The sequence below is a fragment of the Balaenoptera borealis genome, assembly GCF_965194805.1.
Source record: "Balaenoptera borealis genome assembly, chromosome: 3".
Taxonomy (NCBI): domain Eukaryota; kingdom Metazoa; phylum Chordata; class Mammalia; order Artiodactyla; family Balaenopteridae; genus Balaenoptera; species Balaenoptera borealis.
This window is the reverse complement of record NC_138866.1, coordinates 163,873,999-163,893,501: the sequence shown is the minus strand read 5'-3', so window position 1 is coordinate 163,893,501 and position 19,503 is coordinate 163,873,999. Positions and strand designations below refer to the sequence as shown.

The 19,503-nt window shown below is 40.9% G+C and overlaps 1 protein-coding gene across 3 annotated transcripts in view; it reads right to left on the bottom strand.

Annotated features, from left to right (window-relative positions):
- CELF2 (CUGBP Elav-like family member 2) overlaps positions 1-19,503 on the bottom strand; it is a 525,599-nt gene that overhangs the window by 392,260 nt on the left and 113,836 nt on the right. For all 3 annotated transcript variants that reach the window (XM_082385485.1, XM_082385484.1, XM_082385487.1), the window contains exon 2: positions 4,286-4,321. In XM_082385485.1, the coding sequence (XP_082241611.1) occupies positions 4,286-4,321 (36 nt within the window). The remainder of the gene's footprint in view (positions 1-4,285; positions 4,322-19,503) is intronic.

Below are 19,503 nucleotides of genomic sequence, written 5' to 3'. Positions count from 1 at the left end.
TTGTCTTTCTGATGAGAGCCATTCTAAGAGATATGAGGTGATAGCTTACTGTGGTCTTGGTTTACATTTCCCCAGTGATTTGTGATGTTGAGCGTCTTTTCATGTACCTGTTGGCCATCTGTATGTCTTCTTTGGAAAAATGTCTATTCAGGTCCTCTGTCCATTTAAAAAATCAGATTGTTGGATTTTTTGCTATTGAGTTGTGTGAGTTCTTTACATATTTTTGGATATTAGGTCCTTATTAGACATATAATTTGCAAATATTTTCTCCCATTCCATAGGCTGCCTTTTCATTTTGTTGATGGTTTCCTTTGTTGTGCAGAAGCTCTTTAGTTTGATGTAGCCCCACTTGTTTACTTTTGCTTTTGTTGCCTTTGCTTTTGGTGCCACCAACATTCTCATCTTCTAATTTCTAGAGTTGTTTCAGAAGATAGCACCTTAATTGAGGACAATGAGAAATACGAGATTCTGTCACCTACGAAAGCCCCCCACAGGGGAGTGAACACCTAACTGAAAACCCACAGAGCACAAGTGGTGAGCTGAGCTGGCAGAGATTGCTTTGATTCTCTTTGTCTCCACGTTTTCCCCTTGCTGCTACCTGACCAGTGATAACCATGACTGAGAAATCTGGTCAATCAGAGAGTTCAGTCTTGCCCTCCCACTGCATGGAATCTGTTGAGTTCAAATTTCAGATAACAAAGACCAATAACTGAGGACCAAAACTCCATGAGTGAAACTGCCACGTCATGACTTTTCTCTCTGAGAGTCACACCAACCAAGTAGCTCTAACTTCTTGGTAGAGAAGCTCAAATAATAATCTGATGGTGTACAGTGATTTCTAGGCCTTGGGTATTCCACTGCTTCCGATGAATACTTGTTTCCTAACCCCCTCTGAGGAGGCACAGAAAAAAGATCAAGTTATTGGATTAAAACAGAAGAAAAAAGGTTAAGTGTTTCTTCCATAACTTTAATCTTTGGCCCCTGCTTCCATTGGTTTCTGCTAAAATCCAGTAAAAAATCGCATCTTATTTACATATTTAATTATTGTAAGCTTCATTTACCAATACTTAATGTGTTTCAGAGAGCATCCTGACTTCTGGGTGCTGAGCTTTAAAAACTGCTCATGAGTCTCCACTGTAGTCTGTAAGATGCTCCTATTAAGGCCTGTTAAATAGCTTTATTTTCTATATTGTTTAGTTTATGTTGAGAAACAGTAGACTATGTTTAAGGAATTAAAATGCTCTCTCTTTTTCATAAACAGCCACTAATATTACAGGATAACAGTAAAACCTCTGTTAATATACACCTTGTTTACACCTTTACTCTGCTATCCAAAATAAAGTTTTCCTCTGTATAGTCATCCTTTATATTAAAACCCCAGCTTATCATAACTAATTTAGTGCCTCCATTCCATTTGAACAATTGGGATTTTACCATGATTTAATTAAAACACATCTACCTAAACTAAAAACTTTGCACCATTGAAAAAGGTCTTGAAAGGCATGCTTGCAATGGAGAAAAACAATTGTCCTTTGCTACAGCAAAATAAAGCACAGAGTCATATGTAAGATTAAAAATGATCCTCTTCACAGCTCAAGAAATGGACCCATACATCCCTTTGCCAGAACACTTCAAGATTAAGAGGACAGCATGAGCGGAACATGTAGCCAGCTTAAATATTTGTTTTAATCCCGACAAGATCATCGGTTTTAATATTTATAATATAATTACAATGCTTTACACATTGCTCATATAATCTAGTTTTTTCCTGGTGACATATTATTACCAGGCTTTAATTTCAGCAATGGCAAGAATTCATAGACACATTTAGGTTACCATTCGTAATGAAAGACAAACCAGGTGTCTGTTCAAGTACCTTGTACATGTATTTCATCTCAACCTCGATGCATTTTTAACAACCAATACACAATCCACTGCTGTATGATTTGTACATATTCACAGAATAGTATCAACCAGTGGCCAGCTATGTAAAGCAACTAAAGTTGAAATACCCCATCTCTGTGCAATATTTACAAATGGCCTTTCAGAAAATTTCAAGACAGTCAAAGCCAAGGAAAACCAAAGCATAAACTTGCTATAAAACACCGTCTTCCTTTCCAGCCACATATCACAAGTTAGCAGTTGCCTGAATTGCAATTTTCCATTTTTCCTAGATGTCACCGCATAAGCACACTTTTATGACTAAAAGGATAAAAACCCCAACGTGTCATGTTCCACTAATCATTAGCCAACAAACAAACCGAGTTAATGACAGGTGCCTTGTTCTAAACGCACCAAGGTTTTCCAGGGTTCATTTGCACTTTCCCAGTGACAGGCTGAAGAAATTAGAAAAAAAAAAAAAAAAGGCTGAAAGTTGAACAACTGATTGAATTCTACAAGACTGTAAAACAAACAAACGTTAGCAGAAGAAATAGTCTGGATGGCAAGAGAAGTTTTCATCATCAAATAATCACATTCATGGTAATGTGAAGAAAGGAAAGAACTGTCAATGGATAGTGTCCCAAACTGCCCCCAGAGAAAGTCAAAAGAATACCTGAAGCTACATTAGAAGAATAATTGAGAAATAACTGACATACTCATGCCCTTACCACCACATATTTCAATGAATGCACACTGCAGTTAGAATGGGATTGGTGTCGTGTTTATTCTCAACACAATGCAATATCAGAGTAACAAAAATTCATGGAAAAAAACAATAAGTAGGCTCATTACTAAAATACCTCCCACAAAACTCACGAAGAGAGCAGATTCCCTCCAGTAATAAACCAGCCACAACAGAAGATCATGCGAGGTGAATGTGGGAATTGCCACTTGGTATTCACAACAGAACAGTACTTAATAGAATTCAGGGTGCACACCAGATTTCGCAGACATCTCAGTAATTTTTATCTGCATGATTACAGCTCCGTGTGGGTGTCATCTGACAACACGCGGGTGGCCCACTCCTTAGCCATTCTAGAAAAGTTTAAAAGTCATCCTTCATTCCATTATTTGGGGATTAACTTCTGCACCACAAACATGGGCAGATACACAACTCTCTCTCTTCCAGAAAATGACAAGGTGACTCGGTCTTCGCACTGGACTCTCTCCAGAGTGAAAGCACCATGACAAACAAACTCAGCTGCGACACATACACCAGAACACAGGCACACTTTTAACCCTGTAAACTAGCACGCGGTTGAAATGCTTCTTTGGGATGTTATCCAAAGAATTAAGACATACAGTAATTTAAATATTTGGATCACAGTAAACAGTTTTTTAGCCACGTTAATCATGATCCTATAAGCAAAGATTTTCTTTACATTAAAAAAAAAAAGCAACCAAAGGTGCTTATCTCCTGGAACAGATGGTGACAATATGTACCCTCCCCCGATTCCCTAATGCTGTTCATCATCACATTCTGTAAGCTCTTCTTTTTCTGGTTCTTGAGATTCTCTTGACTTCTGTTTCCAACACTTCCCAGGCAAAACCCTATGCCCTATTAATTCATTCACAGACAGTTACCAAGCACCTTCAAGGACTCAGGCGTGATACTAGGTGCTGTACGTGATGCCCAGGAAAATATCTCTTAAAACATTTCCGCTCCCTTTCTTTCTTTTTCTCCTTTCTTCTAATAAATAGTGGTAATCATTTCTGATGGCTAGTTGTCTATAATTGGCATCCTGCAATCATCTCTTATTTTATATAGTGACATAAGATATCCAGAATATGTTAAAGACATCGATCAATTTATATATTGATTTCTTTCCCTGGTGAGACAGTAACGAGGTATTTAAATGATGATATGAATTACAAATGCATTTATATATCATCAAAACTATGACGTAAGTTCTCTAGAGGAAGCTCAAAATTTTCACAAATCTATAAATCCTTGAACACAATACTACTAATGAATATACTGAAGAAAAAAACAATTCAATGCACCTTTAGATTACCAATAACCATGAATATAATAAAGGAAGTGGCATGTTTATGAGTTCTCCAGAGAAAATAGCTCCAATATACTTATGGGTACATGTGATATAACTTCCAAGGGATGAGAATGATTTCTAAGTCATATATGGACATCACCCTCATTACCTCTTGGTTACATCACTTATATGCGACTCATACACCGTTTTTGGCATTTACACGGTGAAGCATGAGGTCTTAAAATCTAACATGAGGAAGAGAAAATGAAGAAGACCTCTCCAAGGCGACACAGGTCTTCTGTCAGGGGGTGCATCAGAACTCAGGTACAGAATAAGCCAAGTGTGCTGCTTACCTTGGTAGACTTCCAGCTAATTCTGTGGTTGTCTCTCTGGAAGAAAAAGAAGATAAGCATGATTAGCTTATTTTAGTAAATTATAAAAATGTGTTTAATAAAACCACAATCCAATGCGTCAGGGCATTCTGGAATCATATGGGTGCAGAGGATACTGTATATGCAGCTGTTTAGAAATTTAAAATCGATTCATCACATTTCTGATTAATTCCCATAAATGTTTCAATGGTTACTTCCCAAGGAAATTTTATACACATGCAAAATATCTGCCTCTGCTTTCTGGTGGTAGAGCTCAAGTGAGTTTAAAACATTCAAATTTTAAAATGTACGACATACAGAAGGAAAATAGGAGGGAAAAGAGTCCCAAACTGCATTTGGATGTTTTCCACTGAAACAAAGCACATTGTACTGTCTTTCCAAGAATCATTTAGGAACGAATTCATTGGAGGGTGTGTCTTCGTGTTGATCTCTGTCACCTGAGGTTTATGAAGGAACACGTACAGCACAAAATCCTATTATTTTAGTAGCAAATTGCTGTTTTTCATTTCTTTGTTGTAATCTCAGACCAGTTGGGATGGTTGAAGGCAGATGCTATCACAATTCAAACGGCAAAAAGATATGTCACTGAGGGAAGCCCTGCAGCACATGAGTAAGAGTGACCAGAGATACATTTCAGAGCTTACTTCTTCCTAATTGCAGTATCTTATCTTTCGATTACAGATGTGTTCTTGGAAGGAATGGGAAGCAAGAAGGAGGAGGAGGAGATGGAACCTTACTGCTGAGATATTCTAAAAGTGGAGGAGGGCTTAACTTGAGACTGAGGGACGCAAGGTATAATTTTTAGGAACAGTGGTGCATAATATTCTTCATGTCACGTAATCGCTTTAAGAATCTCATAAGAAGAGGTGATATATACATATACAAAGGAATACTACTCAGCCGTAAAAAAGAATGAAATAATGCCATTTGCAGCAACATGGATGGACCTAGAGATTGTCATACTGAGTAAGTCAGACCAAGACAAATATCATATGATATCACTTATATGTGGAATCTAAAATATGACACAAATGAACTTATTTACAAAACAGAAACAGACTCACAGACATAGAAAACAAACTTATGATTACCAAAGGGGAAAAGGGTGGGGAGAGATAAATTAGGAGTTTGGGATTAGCAGATACACACTACTATATATAAAATAGATATACAACAAGGTCCCATGTATAGCACAGGGAGCTATACTCAAAATCTTGTAATAAACTATAATAGAAAAGAAAAAAAAGAATCTCATTAAAGATACAAACATCTTGCATAGAAAAAAATGATACACACATACACAAAATGTGGTGTACAATTATAATTGTCGTGGACCTCCGAAAGCTCATATGTCAACGCTGGGTTAAGAATCTCACCTTGAAACTCACATTGTCTTTACATACGCATCTTGTCGATCCAAATAGAGGACTTCCTCCCGGCTTCTAGAACTCCCCCCCTCACCTATTGTCTGTGACAGCACCTGGGCACTTTAGGGACATGCTGGTTCCCCTGGAGCCATGCTGCCTTAAAAATATAAGTGATTGGGCTTCCCTGGTGGCGCAGTGGTTGAGAGTCTGCCTGCCAATGCAGGGCACACGGGTTCGAGCCCTGGTCTGGGCGGACCCCGCGTGCCGCGGAGCAACTGGGCCCGTGAGCCACGATTGCTGAGCCTGCGCGTCTGGAGCCTGTGCTCCACAACAAGAGAGGCCGTGACGGTGAGAGGCCTGCGCACCGCGATGAAGAGTGGTCCCCGCTTGCCGCGGCCGGAGAAAGCCCTCGCACAGAGGTGAGGACCCAGCACAGCCAAAAATAAATAAATAAATAAATTTTAAAAAATGTTTAAATGTAAGTAATTAAAAAAAATATATATATATATATATATAAGTGATTATAATTTCAGCTCCCATAGAAATGTTCTTTCCTAAATAACCACATAATATTAAACCTTCAGCCTTCATTGCTATTGGCTTTCGAGAGAATGTTTCCATTCCTTCAACAAAACCATAGTTGAAAGCACTGTCCACTACACAGCTGAAGGCCTCACATGTATTCATCTAAGAATTTAGTACCTGCCTAAGAAATTTCTCTTTCAAAACAGAATCTGGAATTGTGGGTACCCCCCAGCTAAGAAGCACCCCTCCCTCTAGTCTTCCTTTATAACATGGATCACAACGGAAACACCTTTTGAATTCTATTTTATTATTTATCACTTCGTCACTTGAGACCAACACACATGAGGACACAATCAGTATTTGTTCAGTTTGTAAGGAATGAATTAATGAACTTCTCTGACCTTCTTGTTGACCTTGAGGGCTAGATCTATGTTTAGAGCTTGATCACAGTAACAGCAGCATCCCAGAGTTAAAGTACAGTGACCTTGCCTTCTTTCTAATCTTCTAACTCTTTATTTTTGGCCCCAGACTGTACATATTTAAATATTATGGGTCCCCCTGGTATCTTTTAAAACTACATTGGACTTATATTATAATAAATCCAATTAAACCACAGTAGGGCAGAACTTCTCAATCTGGGCACTATCATGACATTTGAGGCCAAACAATCCTTTCTAGTGAGGAGCTGTCCTGTGCTTTGCAGATGTTCACCAGCATCCCTGGCCTCTACCCACTAGACGCCAGTGGTATCCCCCCTCCCAGACTGTGACAATCAAAATGTCTCCAGACATTGCCAAATGTCCTCTGGGGGCTAAACTGCCCTCGGTGGGGAACCACTGCAACAGAACAACAGAGGCCAAGGGTCTGCAACTGACCTCCGTTTCAAAACCTTCCTGGATTAACCAACAGTCTGCATTCTCTTGGAAAAACACAGTGGCTGAGCCCCCTCAAGAGCGCCTGTTTCACTTTGCTCCCACCACCTAAGCTTGCACACTCACCAGGAGTATGTTGTGTTTGCTCCCCCACCCGTTTACGTTAGGACTCCTTCTACTCTTTAATTAAACATGATGTAAAACCAATGAAATAGGAGTACGGAAAAGTTCTTGTTTCTATGAAAACTAAGTTGGGTTCTTTGGAAAAACTAAAAATGACAAGTAGCTTATCAATGAAAAAATGCTGCCTGCCATATCAGTAAACAAAGGATGTTGCAGCCATCAAGCCATCACGTTATAGCCGCCCTCACGGAACTCAGGATAGAAACAGAATGTCCACCATCTAGCAGTCAGCCAGCTGCAGCCACCCCCGGTGATGTACCCAGAGGAGACTCAGGATGAGAAAGCACAGGATACTGGCCTCAGATAGCTGAGGTGCCTATCAAAGGAATTCGGTGAGTCCAGACTCTTGCATCTTCCCACACATAAAAAAGCGCTAAATTTCTTAACTTGAGATATCTGGTTTTCTTTAATTAACAGGAATCTTTTGATGTTCCAACACCTGGTCTTTGTTGTAAAAACTCCTATATGTCCTGGCTCCTCCTTTACCTCATTGGAGCAGTCCCTCAGAGCTATTTGAGAGGTTGTGTCCCGGGCTTAAGTCCTCAGTTTTGTCCACCAAATAAAACATAATTCTCAACTTTTAGGTTGTGCATTTTTTTTCAGTCGACAAGCTTAAGAAAAACTGATGGTAGATTAGGTCTAGGGACAAGACAACTATAAATATTGGGGAGAAAAAAGACGTGGTTGTTACAAGTTTCTCCAAGTTCTTGTTCCTCTTAAAAAGTAAACTAGAGGGACTTCCCTGGTGGCACAGTGATTAAGAATCCACCTGCCAATGCAGGGGACACAGGTTCGAGCCCTGGTCCGGGAAGATCCCACATGCCACGGAGCAACTAAGCCCACGTGCCACAACTACTGAGCCTGTGCTCTAGAGCCCGTGAGCCACAACTACTGAGCCTGCATGCCACAACTACTGAAGCCCGCGTGCCGAGAGCCCGTGCTCTGCAACAAGAGAAGCCACCGCAATGAGAAGCCTGCGTACCGCAACGAAGAGTAGCTCCTGCTCGCTGCAACTAGAGAAAGCCTGCGCACAGCAACAAAGACCCAATGCAGCCAAAAATAAAGAAATAAGTTTACTAAAAAAAAAAGTAAACTAGAAATTCCTAGATGGTGAATTATAGGTGTGATTTATACACAAAAGACAATGCAGAATTCCTCTCATCCATAGACTCAAGGCATCGGCCTTGCCTTTACAGTAAAAGACAAATGCTAGAAAAAAAGTTATGCTTTCCACATATTTAGCACCAGCAGGGGAAAATTTATGTTTTATACAACCACGTTCTCAAAAATTTACATTATAATGACAGACATTATTTCATAGGAAAAGTAATTTTTGTTGAACATGAATGAATGAGTGAATACAGTTTAAATTACAAGATGTTACCAAAAAAACCTGATGATTCCATCAGAACACGTAGCTCCACGATTTTAAAAAAAATACAAAGAAAGAACCACTGTATTTGGCAGTAGTAATGTGGCAAGGATTCACCAACCAATTGCTATTTTTGAGATCATCAGAACACAGAGCTTTTAAAATAATAACTTGTTCGTTTTTACCGTTTTATTATTGCTAACAAATCATCTGAATTATTCACATTTTCATGAATTCATACCTTTTGTAAAGAAACCCTTGAGGAAAATAAACGTAGCATAATATGCTATGCTTCATCTAGATAATGTTCCTTCATAACCCAATTGAGAGAACTTAAAGATACTGTACGAAAAAATTTTAGGGCAGTAAAACTACTCTTATGATACCATACTGGCAGACACATGTTATTAAACATTTATCCAAGCCCAAAGAACGTACAGCACCAACAGTGAACCCTAATGTAAACTATGGACTCTGGGTGATGAGGACATGTCAGTGTAGGTCCGTCAGTCGTAACAAATGCACCATCTGGTGGGCGTGTTGATAATGTAGGGGGCCATGCGTGGGGTGGGGGGCAGGGGGCATATGGGAAATCGCTCTACCTTCCCCTCAATTTTGCTATAAACCTAAAACTGCTCTAAAAAATAAAGTCCACTGAAAAAAAGATGCCATAAAGACCATGCTTTTTCCAATGAACTTATATAGATTGCAATGTCCATTAATAACATTACTTTGTAAGCATAAATCATCTGCATCACTAATATTTATTTATCCAACATATTCACTGAACACTTACAATACATTCAACATGAACTGTGCCGGGTTCTTTCAGAGGCACCAAGAAAAATTAAATCCTGATCCTTCTTTCCAAGTGTTTACACCCCAATAAAGGATATTGTGTAAAGCATAAAGTGGTGAATACTTCTGAATTTTCCACTCGTGAAAGCTCCTCTAAGTCAAAGGTCACGTCTTACTCAAGATTTTGAATACTCAGTGCCTGGCACATACCAGACACTCAATAAATACGAGTGCAAGAGAACCATAAAACATTGTCTCATGGAAGCAACCTAAGTGTCCATTGCCAGATGAATGGATAAAGAAGATGTGGCACCAAGATATATACAATGGAATATTACTCAGCCATAAAAAGAAACGAAATTGAGTTATTTGTAGTGAGGTGGATGGACTTAGCGTCTGTCATACAGAGTGAAGTAAGTCAGAAAGAGAAAAACAAATACTGTACGCTAACACATATATATGGAATCTAAAAAAAAAAAAAAAAAAAAGGTTCTGAAGAACCTAGGGGCAGGACAGGAATAAAGACACAGACATAGAGAATGGACTTGAGGACACAGGGAGGGGGAAGGGTAAGCTGGGACGAAGTGAGAGAGTAGCATTGACATATATACACTACCAAATGTAAAACAGATAGCTAGTGGGAAGCAGCCGCATAGCACAGGGAGATCAGCTTGGTGCTTTGTGACCACCTAGAGGGGTGGGATAGGGAGGAGATATGGGGATATATGTATATGTATAGCTGATTCACTTTGCTATAAAGCAGAAACTAACACACCATTGTAAAGCAATTATACTCCAATAAAGATGTTTACAAATAAATAAATAAATAAATAAATAGAAAGTTTAAAAAAAAATTGTCTACTGGCAGGTAATTCCAGTCTCTTAATTTTCTAAAATGCCTGTTTTGTTATAGCAATATTTGGAGTTCAATTGCACTAGTTTTCTTTCCTTAGTTGTCATTACCAAGATAATCTGATTTCAAGAAGAGCGCAGAATGCTAAAAACTGAATGAAAACAATGATGAAAAAGATGACAAAGCAAAGTCATATGTTTCCAGAAACAGAATTGACCTAGGGGCTAAGAAATAGACCAAAATGACAGAGGGTGTGCGTTTCTGATAGGTTGCATATCCTTGGGCAATTCCTTCTGTCTCCTGGGGTCTCTCTAAGTCCCAGAATGGAATAATAATGCCTCCCTTTGATCTACAGTTGCTGGATCAATCATCAATGTGAACAAACAGGAAAGCTTTCTGCAAATTTGAAGTTGGGCTATAAATTCCATTTTATCAAAGGAAAAAACAAAAACAAAAACCAGAAGAGACAAGTACTTTTCAAAAGCAGACAAGTGTCCCGTGTGTATTACACAGTTTTTGTAGATTATTTAGCATTCCTTAAAAACAACTTTAATTTTAAATGTGTAGAACATTTGCCAGGGCGCACAGAATGATGCCAACTTTTCTTAGCTGTCTGAAACAGTGCTCTTCCTCATCCTCTCCTATCCCATCCCGCTCCTGAACTATGCAAACAGTTCTTTTTTTAGGATGTGTTGAAGCAAGAGCTATCTATTTCTGTGCAGCTTGCCAGTTCCCAAAATTAGCTGACAACTATAAAACAGAGGACATGAGAGCCCCCCTGTTAATTGTGTGTCAGCATGATAAATATTTTTAAGACCTGGAATGTCTCTCTCCAATGGTACCTCCAATTCTTCTAAAAGTACAAAGACTTTTTTAAAAAATGTTAAAATACCTTTTTTTAAATTGCCTGTCCTACAAATAAATGATTTAATGTTCTGATCGTAGGAGGAGTGAGGTTTTCTTTACTTCAATTAAGGGTGAAAGTAACACAATCAAGCAGATTTTGTTCTTTTTCTTCTCTTTTCATTTTTTCTTTTTCTTGGGGCAAATTGTGGGTCTTTAAAGTTGCATCTATTTCCAAATAATACATAGATAAAAAGATTAGCTTCAAGGCATCATTACATATTCATATATCATTTTAGAACAGTTAACTTTTTTTCCTATATGGTAAACCTTAGGTCTGGGAAATTTAAAACACCTTAGAGATTAACGTTACTTCTCTGGTAAAGAAAGCCCAAAGACACTGCTCCTTCCCCTTGCCCCAGCTTCTTTCTTTCCAATCATTTCTCTGAATTTCTCTTCTCTTTTGTTTGGTCCTTTGTTTCTTCTCTTCCACTTTTATCCTTCCTCAATTTTCACTCCCATGATTAAAATATGTGTGTGTGTGTGTGTGTGTGTAAACCCAAGCAATTACTCTCACATGGTGAAATCTACACACACACACACACACACACACACACACACAGCCCATAGCTCACATTAATTGGGCACTTATTTAATACCAGCCCTTTTTCTAGGCCATTTACATGCATTCACTCACTTAACCCTTCTAAAAGCCTCATAAAGTCATTACTATGATTCAACTACAACAGAGATGAGGAAAATGAGACAGAAAAATGTTAAACAGCTTCCCAAGGCCACACAGCTAGTGAAAGACAGAGCCAGGATTTGAACCCAGGCATTCTGGCCCCAAAGCCCATGCCTGTGGTCACTATGCTACACTGCTGCTCAGTATCTACCAGATCTGATGTATCTATATTTTACATCCATTCATTGGTTCTGGATTCTGCACTAGAACAGAGAACAGCCACAAAAAATGGCCCCACTGTTGGAAACTTTACAATCTGGAAGGGGGAAACAGACAAAACACAAATTAGCAAATGAATATTTATCACTATCTTACATAGCATATGTCATGAAGAAGAATGAGTCAAGGTAGGAGATGGTACCTAACAGTAGGAGTTGTAGGGGGGCTATTATTTCTATAGTGGGGGCTAGTTCTATAGAGAGGGCTCTCTGAGGAATATGTGAAGGCATGAAACACAACCACTTCTACCCCCGCCTTCCCTTCTTAAGTCCCTTTCTTTCCTTTGCACTACTGCATTTCAATCTTCTTTTCGGCGAATATTCACTGGTACCAGGTGCATGGAGCAGGCTATACAAGATGGTGCTGTGGTTTTAAAAAAATGATAGACAGTATGGACCTGTACATTCCAAATACTGACAAACTAAAAGGGGAGACGAGACCCTTACAGAAACTCAGCCAGTCACTTAGAAAACTGCAGGTTTCGACAAGAGACACTTCACATCACGAGAGAGGCCGGCCAGCCTCTCAGATCCACTCCGGCGTGGAAATGAATGAAATGTCAGCCGGCAGCATCCACAGAAGTGGCTCCGCCTGCAGACCGACTTCACGAGAGGTACCACTCCAAGCTCCTTCTGCCGAGCCTGCGCTCCCAGGAGTTAAACCTCCCGTGCCTGAGTTTTAAAAAATTAAGTCCACCAGGTAGAGTTTCTCTTTATATCACTTTGGTATTTAGCTCAGGCTGAGGGCAGGCACTATGGGGAGATGGGACTTCTGCCCACCAAATCGTTAGGAAACAGGGTCATACTGGGGGGTTATGGGGAACTAGCACCTGGCAGCAGGCACACATGCCACGTGGGTTGTCAGAAGACTTGCTGCACGAAGATTAACTTCATCTCACCACTGATATATCCAGCCTCTTTCTGAATAGGCCAGTCCTATGTAGAGTCCTTGCTAAGATTGGATTTGGCTCCAGATTTCCTCAGATTATTTTAGTATTCTTCATATAAAACAGCCACAAATGTGTGCCTCTGGCTGTGTTCTTGTGCTCATGGGGCCTTGAGAACACAATCACCCAAGGTTTCTCTTAATCAAATCTGCCACAGATACCGTGGTGCTCCAACTGTCACCTGTGAGTCGGGCCACTGTTCAAACAGCACTGCCATCCCTTCTGTCATTGGGAGATGGTGTAAAGGGCTTTTGTCTTCTCTTCTTTCAAAAATGTCATCTTGACACTTAGCTCAGGAATGCACCTGAGAAGAAGAGGCCTGTCCTGGACTTTGCTGGTGGAATCAGGAGAAGGAGAATTATGTCTCCACACTCACAGGTTTACCTCTTAATCATCGTACTCCTGCTCTGTGAATCCACCACGGTTAAATGTTATGATCTGGTAAGAACCTGAATCAGCCATACTTCAAACACTCAGCTTCTACCAGGGGAAGAGGGTGTCAGGTTACTACAAGACCTCTGCATTTAACATTGCTTTATCATTGGGCCCGAAGCTGTACTGCAGTTCATAAGTGAGCTTCTTAAGGGAAAATATGCCCCCCACATTATTCATTGAAAATAAGTTTTTTCCTTTGATAAATCAGTTTAAAAGGAGGCCCATTGTGCACAAAAAGCCTAATTTTTCTCTCTTAGCTCCCAGAGACATAATATCACCAATAAGTCCTCTTAATGAGAGAAAATCATCCCCACTCCTGATAATTTCTGGATCAAAGAGGGATTTGCAAATACCAGCCTGCACTGTAATGTTTGACTAATGGCCTAATCCATCAACTGACATGTATGGGTATTGAGTTCATTAGCATTTATCATTAGCATTTATTTATTAATTTGTTCAACAAATATTTCTACAGTTCCTACTATGTGCCAGTTTCTATGTGCTGGGGATGAAGTGTGAAATGAATAAACATGGATTTATAAATAAACAAGGCTGACCATCCAGTGAGGAAGCCATCGCAACAAACTCTCACACACAGGCATGCCTACGCGTCAACAGCAGGAAGAGATTTTATCCGCCCCTATTCCATGATGATCCCCTTCTGCGGAGGTGTTTGGGAAAACAAATCCAGAGCGACTTCATAAGTATAATGACACCAAAGTCCTGCCTGATGAAACAGACTTTAGCAAGAGGAAGGATATTCTGTCTTACAGATGCTGTCCTTTCCAAGAATCTGAAATACAGAAGTCACTGCCCAGTCAGAGGCATATGTGAGAGATTGCAGGAGGACATTGTGGGCTTGCCCAGAATGGGTTCTGGGCTGGGGGAGGGCAGCAGAAGACCAAAGACACAGGGAGGATGGGGGGAGGCAGGGAGAAGGAGAAGGTGGTGGCTTCTGACAGCCAGTCAAACTCCATGGGAGATGGAGCAACGTACTGAAAAAAGGTGGAGAGATGGGTTACACCAGCTCTTGGACCCCTGGCTGGAGACTGGCTAGGAGTCCAATTACTTCCTCCCCCCTTTACAGACAGGCCCCGCAAGCCCTGCCAGGCACTGGGGGCTATCGGGCTTTGAGGAACACAAGCTGGAGCTCAGGCCTCTTGGCCTTGTTTGCTTCCACCCAAAAGCCCGAGTAAGGACCAGATAGATATGCTTCTGTTTGGGGTGCAGAGTGTCCACAAGGCCAGCACCTCAGAGGGTGCTTCTGTGTGGTCCTGGCCTCCAACCTGCTGTCAGGGATGGGTCTAAGGCCAAGGCATTAAAATTTTTTTTAATTAGTAATTAAAAATTTGTTAATTAAATTAGAATAAGTAATTTTTTAATTAAAAAAATATACCAGAAATTCTGTCAAAGCTTACTCTGGCTATAGGGTGGAAGGCTCGCAGCAGCCATCCAGGGACACTGAAAAGTAAGGATTGTTTTGATGTGATTTGGGGGAAACTTGGTTTTTTGTTGGTTTTCTATTTTTTTACTTTTCAGAACAGTGGCCATAGTAAGTACATAATAAAAATGCCTCTTTCTCCTGAAGCTAAAGAACTCACTTCTTCTCTCCAGTAGTGTCCAAGGCTGTATTCATTTTGTTTTTCAATCTGCCCCGATACAGTCTTGGATGAGGAACAGGATGGCGCTACCACGTACCACCCCTCATTTTGCAGACAAGTAAAGTGAGGCTCTAAGAGATTCAAGAGTTTGTGATCAAACAGTCAACTCAGGGACTCCTGCCCGGCCCTTCTGACTATAAAGGCAAGCAGGGAGGTCTGGGCAGAAACACAGAACTCCATCTGAGTTCTGAGCACAAAGGGAGGAGTGAGAGGAAAATTCTCCCATTCACAGCGTTCACCATTCTTAAATGTACCCGTTTGAAATAACACGACTCTGAGAGCTATCCACAGAGGGGTAGTTAAGGCTGTTTTAGATCCCTCACATCTTCCAGGTCGCTTCGTGGACCCTGCTGGGTAAATTAAATGTGGTATTCATCACTACCTCTGGAAATTCAAATCTGTGTATTCAATCATGGTGGGTCATGTCCAAATCTCTCCTTTAACAATTGCCAATATGCCTTTTTTGTGGCGATGGGGATTTTGAACCCATCCCAGATGAAATCTCCAACCTTCAACACATTCACAGATGACAATTATATCTCTACAATCACTAAAAAAATAAAATAAAATAAAACCAACAGAAACGGAATCAACAGTAAAAGAGCTAAATTATAGATAAGAGAATATTCATAAATCTATACCTCATCTCGTGAATGTGGGTGCACTGTCTGTATGCCAGGATTTCTTTAGCCATTGGTGATATTCAGCATATTGCAATCGAGTGCAATTACAGTTAGCTATAATTAAGAACAATTACAGCTTTTATTTCTCTACTTGTTCTTTAAAAGTACATGTGTAATAAAACTTTTTTTTACAAGGTGAAGAATATAATTATACATCCTTATAACGTCTCAAATAATTAGTCTGACTAAAGTTTCTTCTGGAACAATTTTCATTTTAACTGTCAGATCTGCCATTTATAGTCAACGGAACATACTTTTTAAAAAATTCCATCATTAACCTTTTTCACCCCATACAGCTGTATATGTATTATTGGTATAAATGGAAGGTTTTAGGATTTAAAGCTCTAGGGCCTGCTCCAAGCTAGAAAACAATTTTCCCTTTTAGTTGTGTGTGTGTGTGTCCTTTAATTAAAAGAAAATAAAGAAATGCTAGCTTTGTAGAGTCTGTTTTCTTGCTCAGGATATTTGGGAAAAAAAAATTGCTTATGTTAGAAAGATATGTTCACTAGTTCTATATGACAGAACACTGTCTCTTTGTTTATTTATGGCATATTTACACAGTGCCTCAACTACGCAGTGCCAAAACTAAGAAGTCCCTGGATTGTGACAAATCTGTCTCTTGGTTTAGTAAATCATGAGGCACAAGGTCAGTATCAGCCAAACAGAATCAGTGACTAATTACTATCAGTGAAATGCTACCTTTTCATAAAACTAGACTCCAACTCAAACATACTTTATCACTGCCTCCCCCGCTAGACTGTAAAGTCTGACAGGCTCCTGTCCATCTCTATCACCGGCACCCAGAATGGAGAGTGGCTCTTATAAAGTGCTCAATAAATTGCATATGTTGAATCAATGAAGATGCAGTTCCTTCCCATTTATGTAGGGAATAATTGAAACTTAATCACCTGAATGACTCTGACGCTAGAAGAAAATTAGGTAATACCATGCTGGAAATTAAGGATATTTTCACCACTTATCTGGTTGAATTAGCTGTCCTGGGAAATAAATTGTTAGACAAAGTCTGTGCCCCTGGGAATGAGGGGCGGAGAGTTGGAACAGATCTTTTAAGGTCCTTTACAACCTTGAGATTATCTAACAGCTTACCAAGCTTAGACCAACCTAAAGGCAATTAACATAAGCCTAAATAGGGCATGTGTAGTTGTGTGGAGGTAAATAAATAGCAGTCACAGCCTTGAGACACACTATTGGTATCAAAGATGCTAATACACTGAGACATGGCTCTTGTTAAAAATCCCCTCAGTATTCAAAATACTGAGATAGATTTAGGTGCAACTAACACTTCAGAGTTTACCATTTATTCCACAACAGCCAGCAATGACCACGTTCTTACTATAGTTTGAACACTTAGCACTTTACATAAATTCCCCCTTCTATTCTCCACAACTGTTATTTATCATTATATCCATTTTTCAGAAGGAAACTGAGGCTCGGAGAAGTCAAGTAAATTTGAACCCAGGCCTGTCCAACCCTATAATAAATGATTAAGACAAGAAAACAAAACAACACATGGCTAATCATGGTCAAAAGACACCAAAAGTAGGATGATAATCTGGGTGGATCTCTATAGCAATCTAATGGCCAAAGTGAGAGAAACGGGGATCTAGGAAAAAAGTTTCACCCCCCAACTTTACTAATAGATCAACTTTTATCTTATCGGTTCTAGACACAGATACTTTCTGTGGAAAAGGTCTGAATGCACTGGAGGTTTTGGGGAGTAAATAAGAGGGTCAAACGGTGCTTCTCAGGGTCAGGCCTGGGGCTGAAGGTTAACCTACTTCTCGGTATCCACCGCCCCCCGCCCAACGCACGACAAGGCCTTGGAAATTCATCACAGCGCTGTGTGCTACGCAAATAATCCAAATGCCCACAAATAAGGCAATGGAGTAACTGTGCTACACCCACACTGTGGACCGAATATGGAGCCTTTAGAAAGAACCAGGAAGCCTTGTAAGTTCTCAAATGGACAGAATTCCAATGTATATTGAAGGATAAAAAGAATCAGCTGCAGAAAAATACGTTGGGTTTTAATGCTGCTGATTTTAAAAACAAACAGAACAAGATGTTCCATGGGTCCGTTTGAGAATGGAAAGGCAAACAAATAGACCTGGGAGGACGCACAGGAGGCGGAAAAGCGGTGACCTCTGCAGAAGAAGGAGAGGTGGGCATAGAACTTCTACACACAAAACTTTTTTTTTTTTTTTCTTTTTAAGGGCCGTGCAGCTAACCCGAGGGCCCCGAGGGTGGAGGGTCCTTTCCTGCGCAGCAGCTGTCGGGCGAGCGAGGGTGCAGGGTCGGCCTGAGAGGGAACAGCGGTGCGCACCAGGCTCTGCACGTGCTCCCACTCGCGACGCCCGCCCGCCGGGCCAACAGGGAACACTTACCCCGCCTGCCTCTGGGCCAGGTCCAGCCACAGCGCCAGCGGGTCGCTCATGGCGTCGGCCGTGCACGGGCCTGGCGATCTACCCGCCCGGGGAAGGGAGACAAGGAGCCCAGGTCGCCTACCAACAGCGGGCCTCCGGTCCGCTAGTGGCGCCAGGAGGGTCCCCAAGGCCCCTGTGCGCGCGGCTCGGCAGCACGCAGGTGCAATTCGGCGCCACGGGTCCAGGTCGCCCTCATCACCGGCCGCCAGGGGGTGCCTGGGGTGATGCGGTGGGGACACGTAGGACCAGAGGGGCCCATCCACAGAAAAGGCTGCTTATGCAAAAACTACTTTCACTCGGTCAGGCCGGCTTAAGAGCATGTAGAGAGATTCCTGAAATGCATGCAAAGCCAATTTTGCATGTATTAAATCAATTTTATAAGTCCTCCGATAGCTTTCCTATTTAAAGGAGCCCTTTGGGGACGCTGGGTAAAGAATATGCTCCATCTCTCGCTTGTCTTATAACTTGGCATCTTCCTAAATCGGGCTTGCTTATTGGAAAGTTCTATAATGAACAGAATTCTCTACGGTAAGGGTTAAGTAGAAAGTGAGGAGGTATTTCTGCTAATAGAAAAAATAAGTCCGAGATGACAACTGTGGCCTGGGTTCTATGTGGAGTCCTTCACTTTTTCATCTAACGTCTGGGAGAAGAAAGTTTTTAGCTATTTCTAAGAGGGTGGACAGGTGCGACCCTGATGTTCCACAGATATCACAGACAAGTTGCAAAAAGTAAATGTTGCTGGAACCATCTGAACAAACATCCCAGTGGAACATGTCTGGTAGCTCATATGCCGAATCAGGGCCAGTCTTACTCAGATTGGGAAATATTGGGGAGCTTCAAGGAAATTCTTTCCTCTCAGTAACCTGGCCTCCCAGACTGCTTCCCTGAGAGCTGAAATTTCCCTCTCTCCCTCTCTCCCTCTCTCCTTCCTTCCTACCTTCCTTCCTCCCTCCCTCCCCCCCTTCCTTTCCTTTCTTCTCCTCCTCCTCCTCCTTTAGGAAGAGTTCATCTCTGCTTTACTAAGGTATAATTATGCACAATAAATTGAGTATACTTAAAGTGTGGGATTTGGTAATATTAGACATATGTATATACCCATGAAACTATTCCCACAATCAAGATAATGAAAATACCCATCCACCCCAAGAGTTTCCTTCTGCCCCATTGTAATCCCTTCCTCCCATCCCTCCCTCCATCTCCAAGTAACCACTGATCTGCTCTCTATCACTCCAC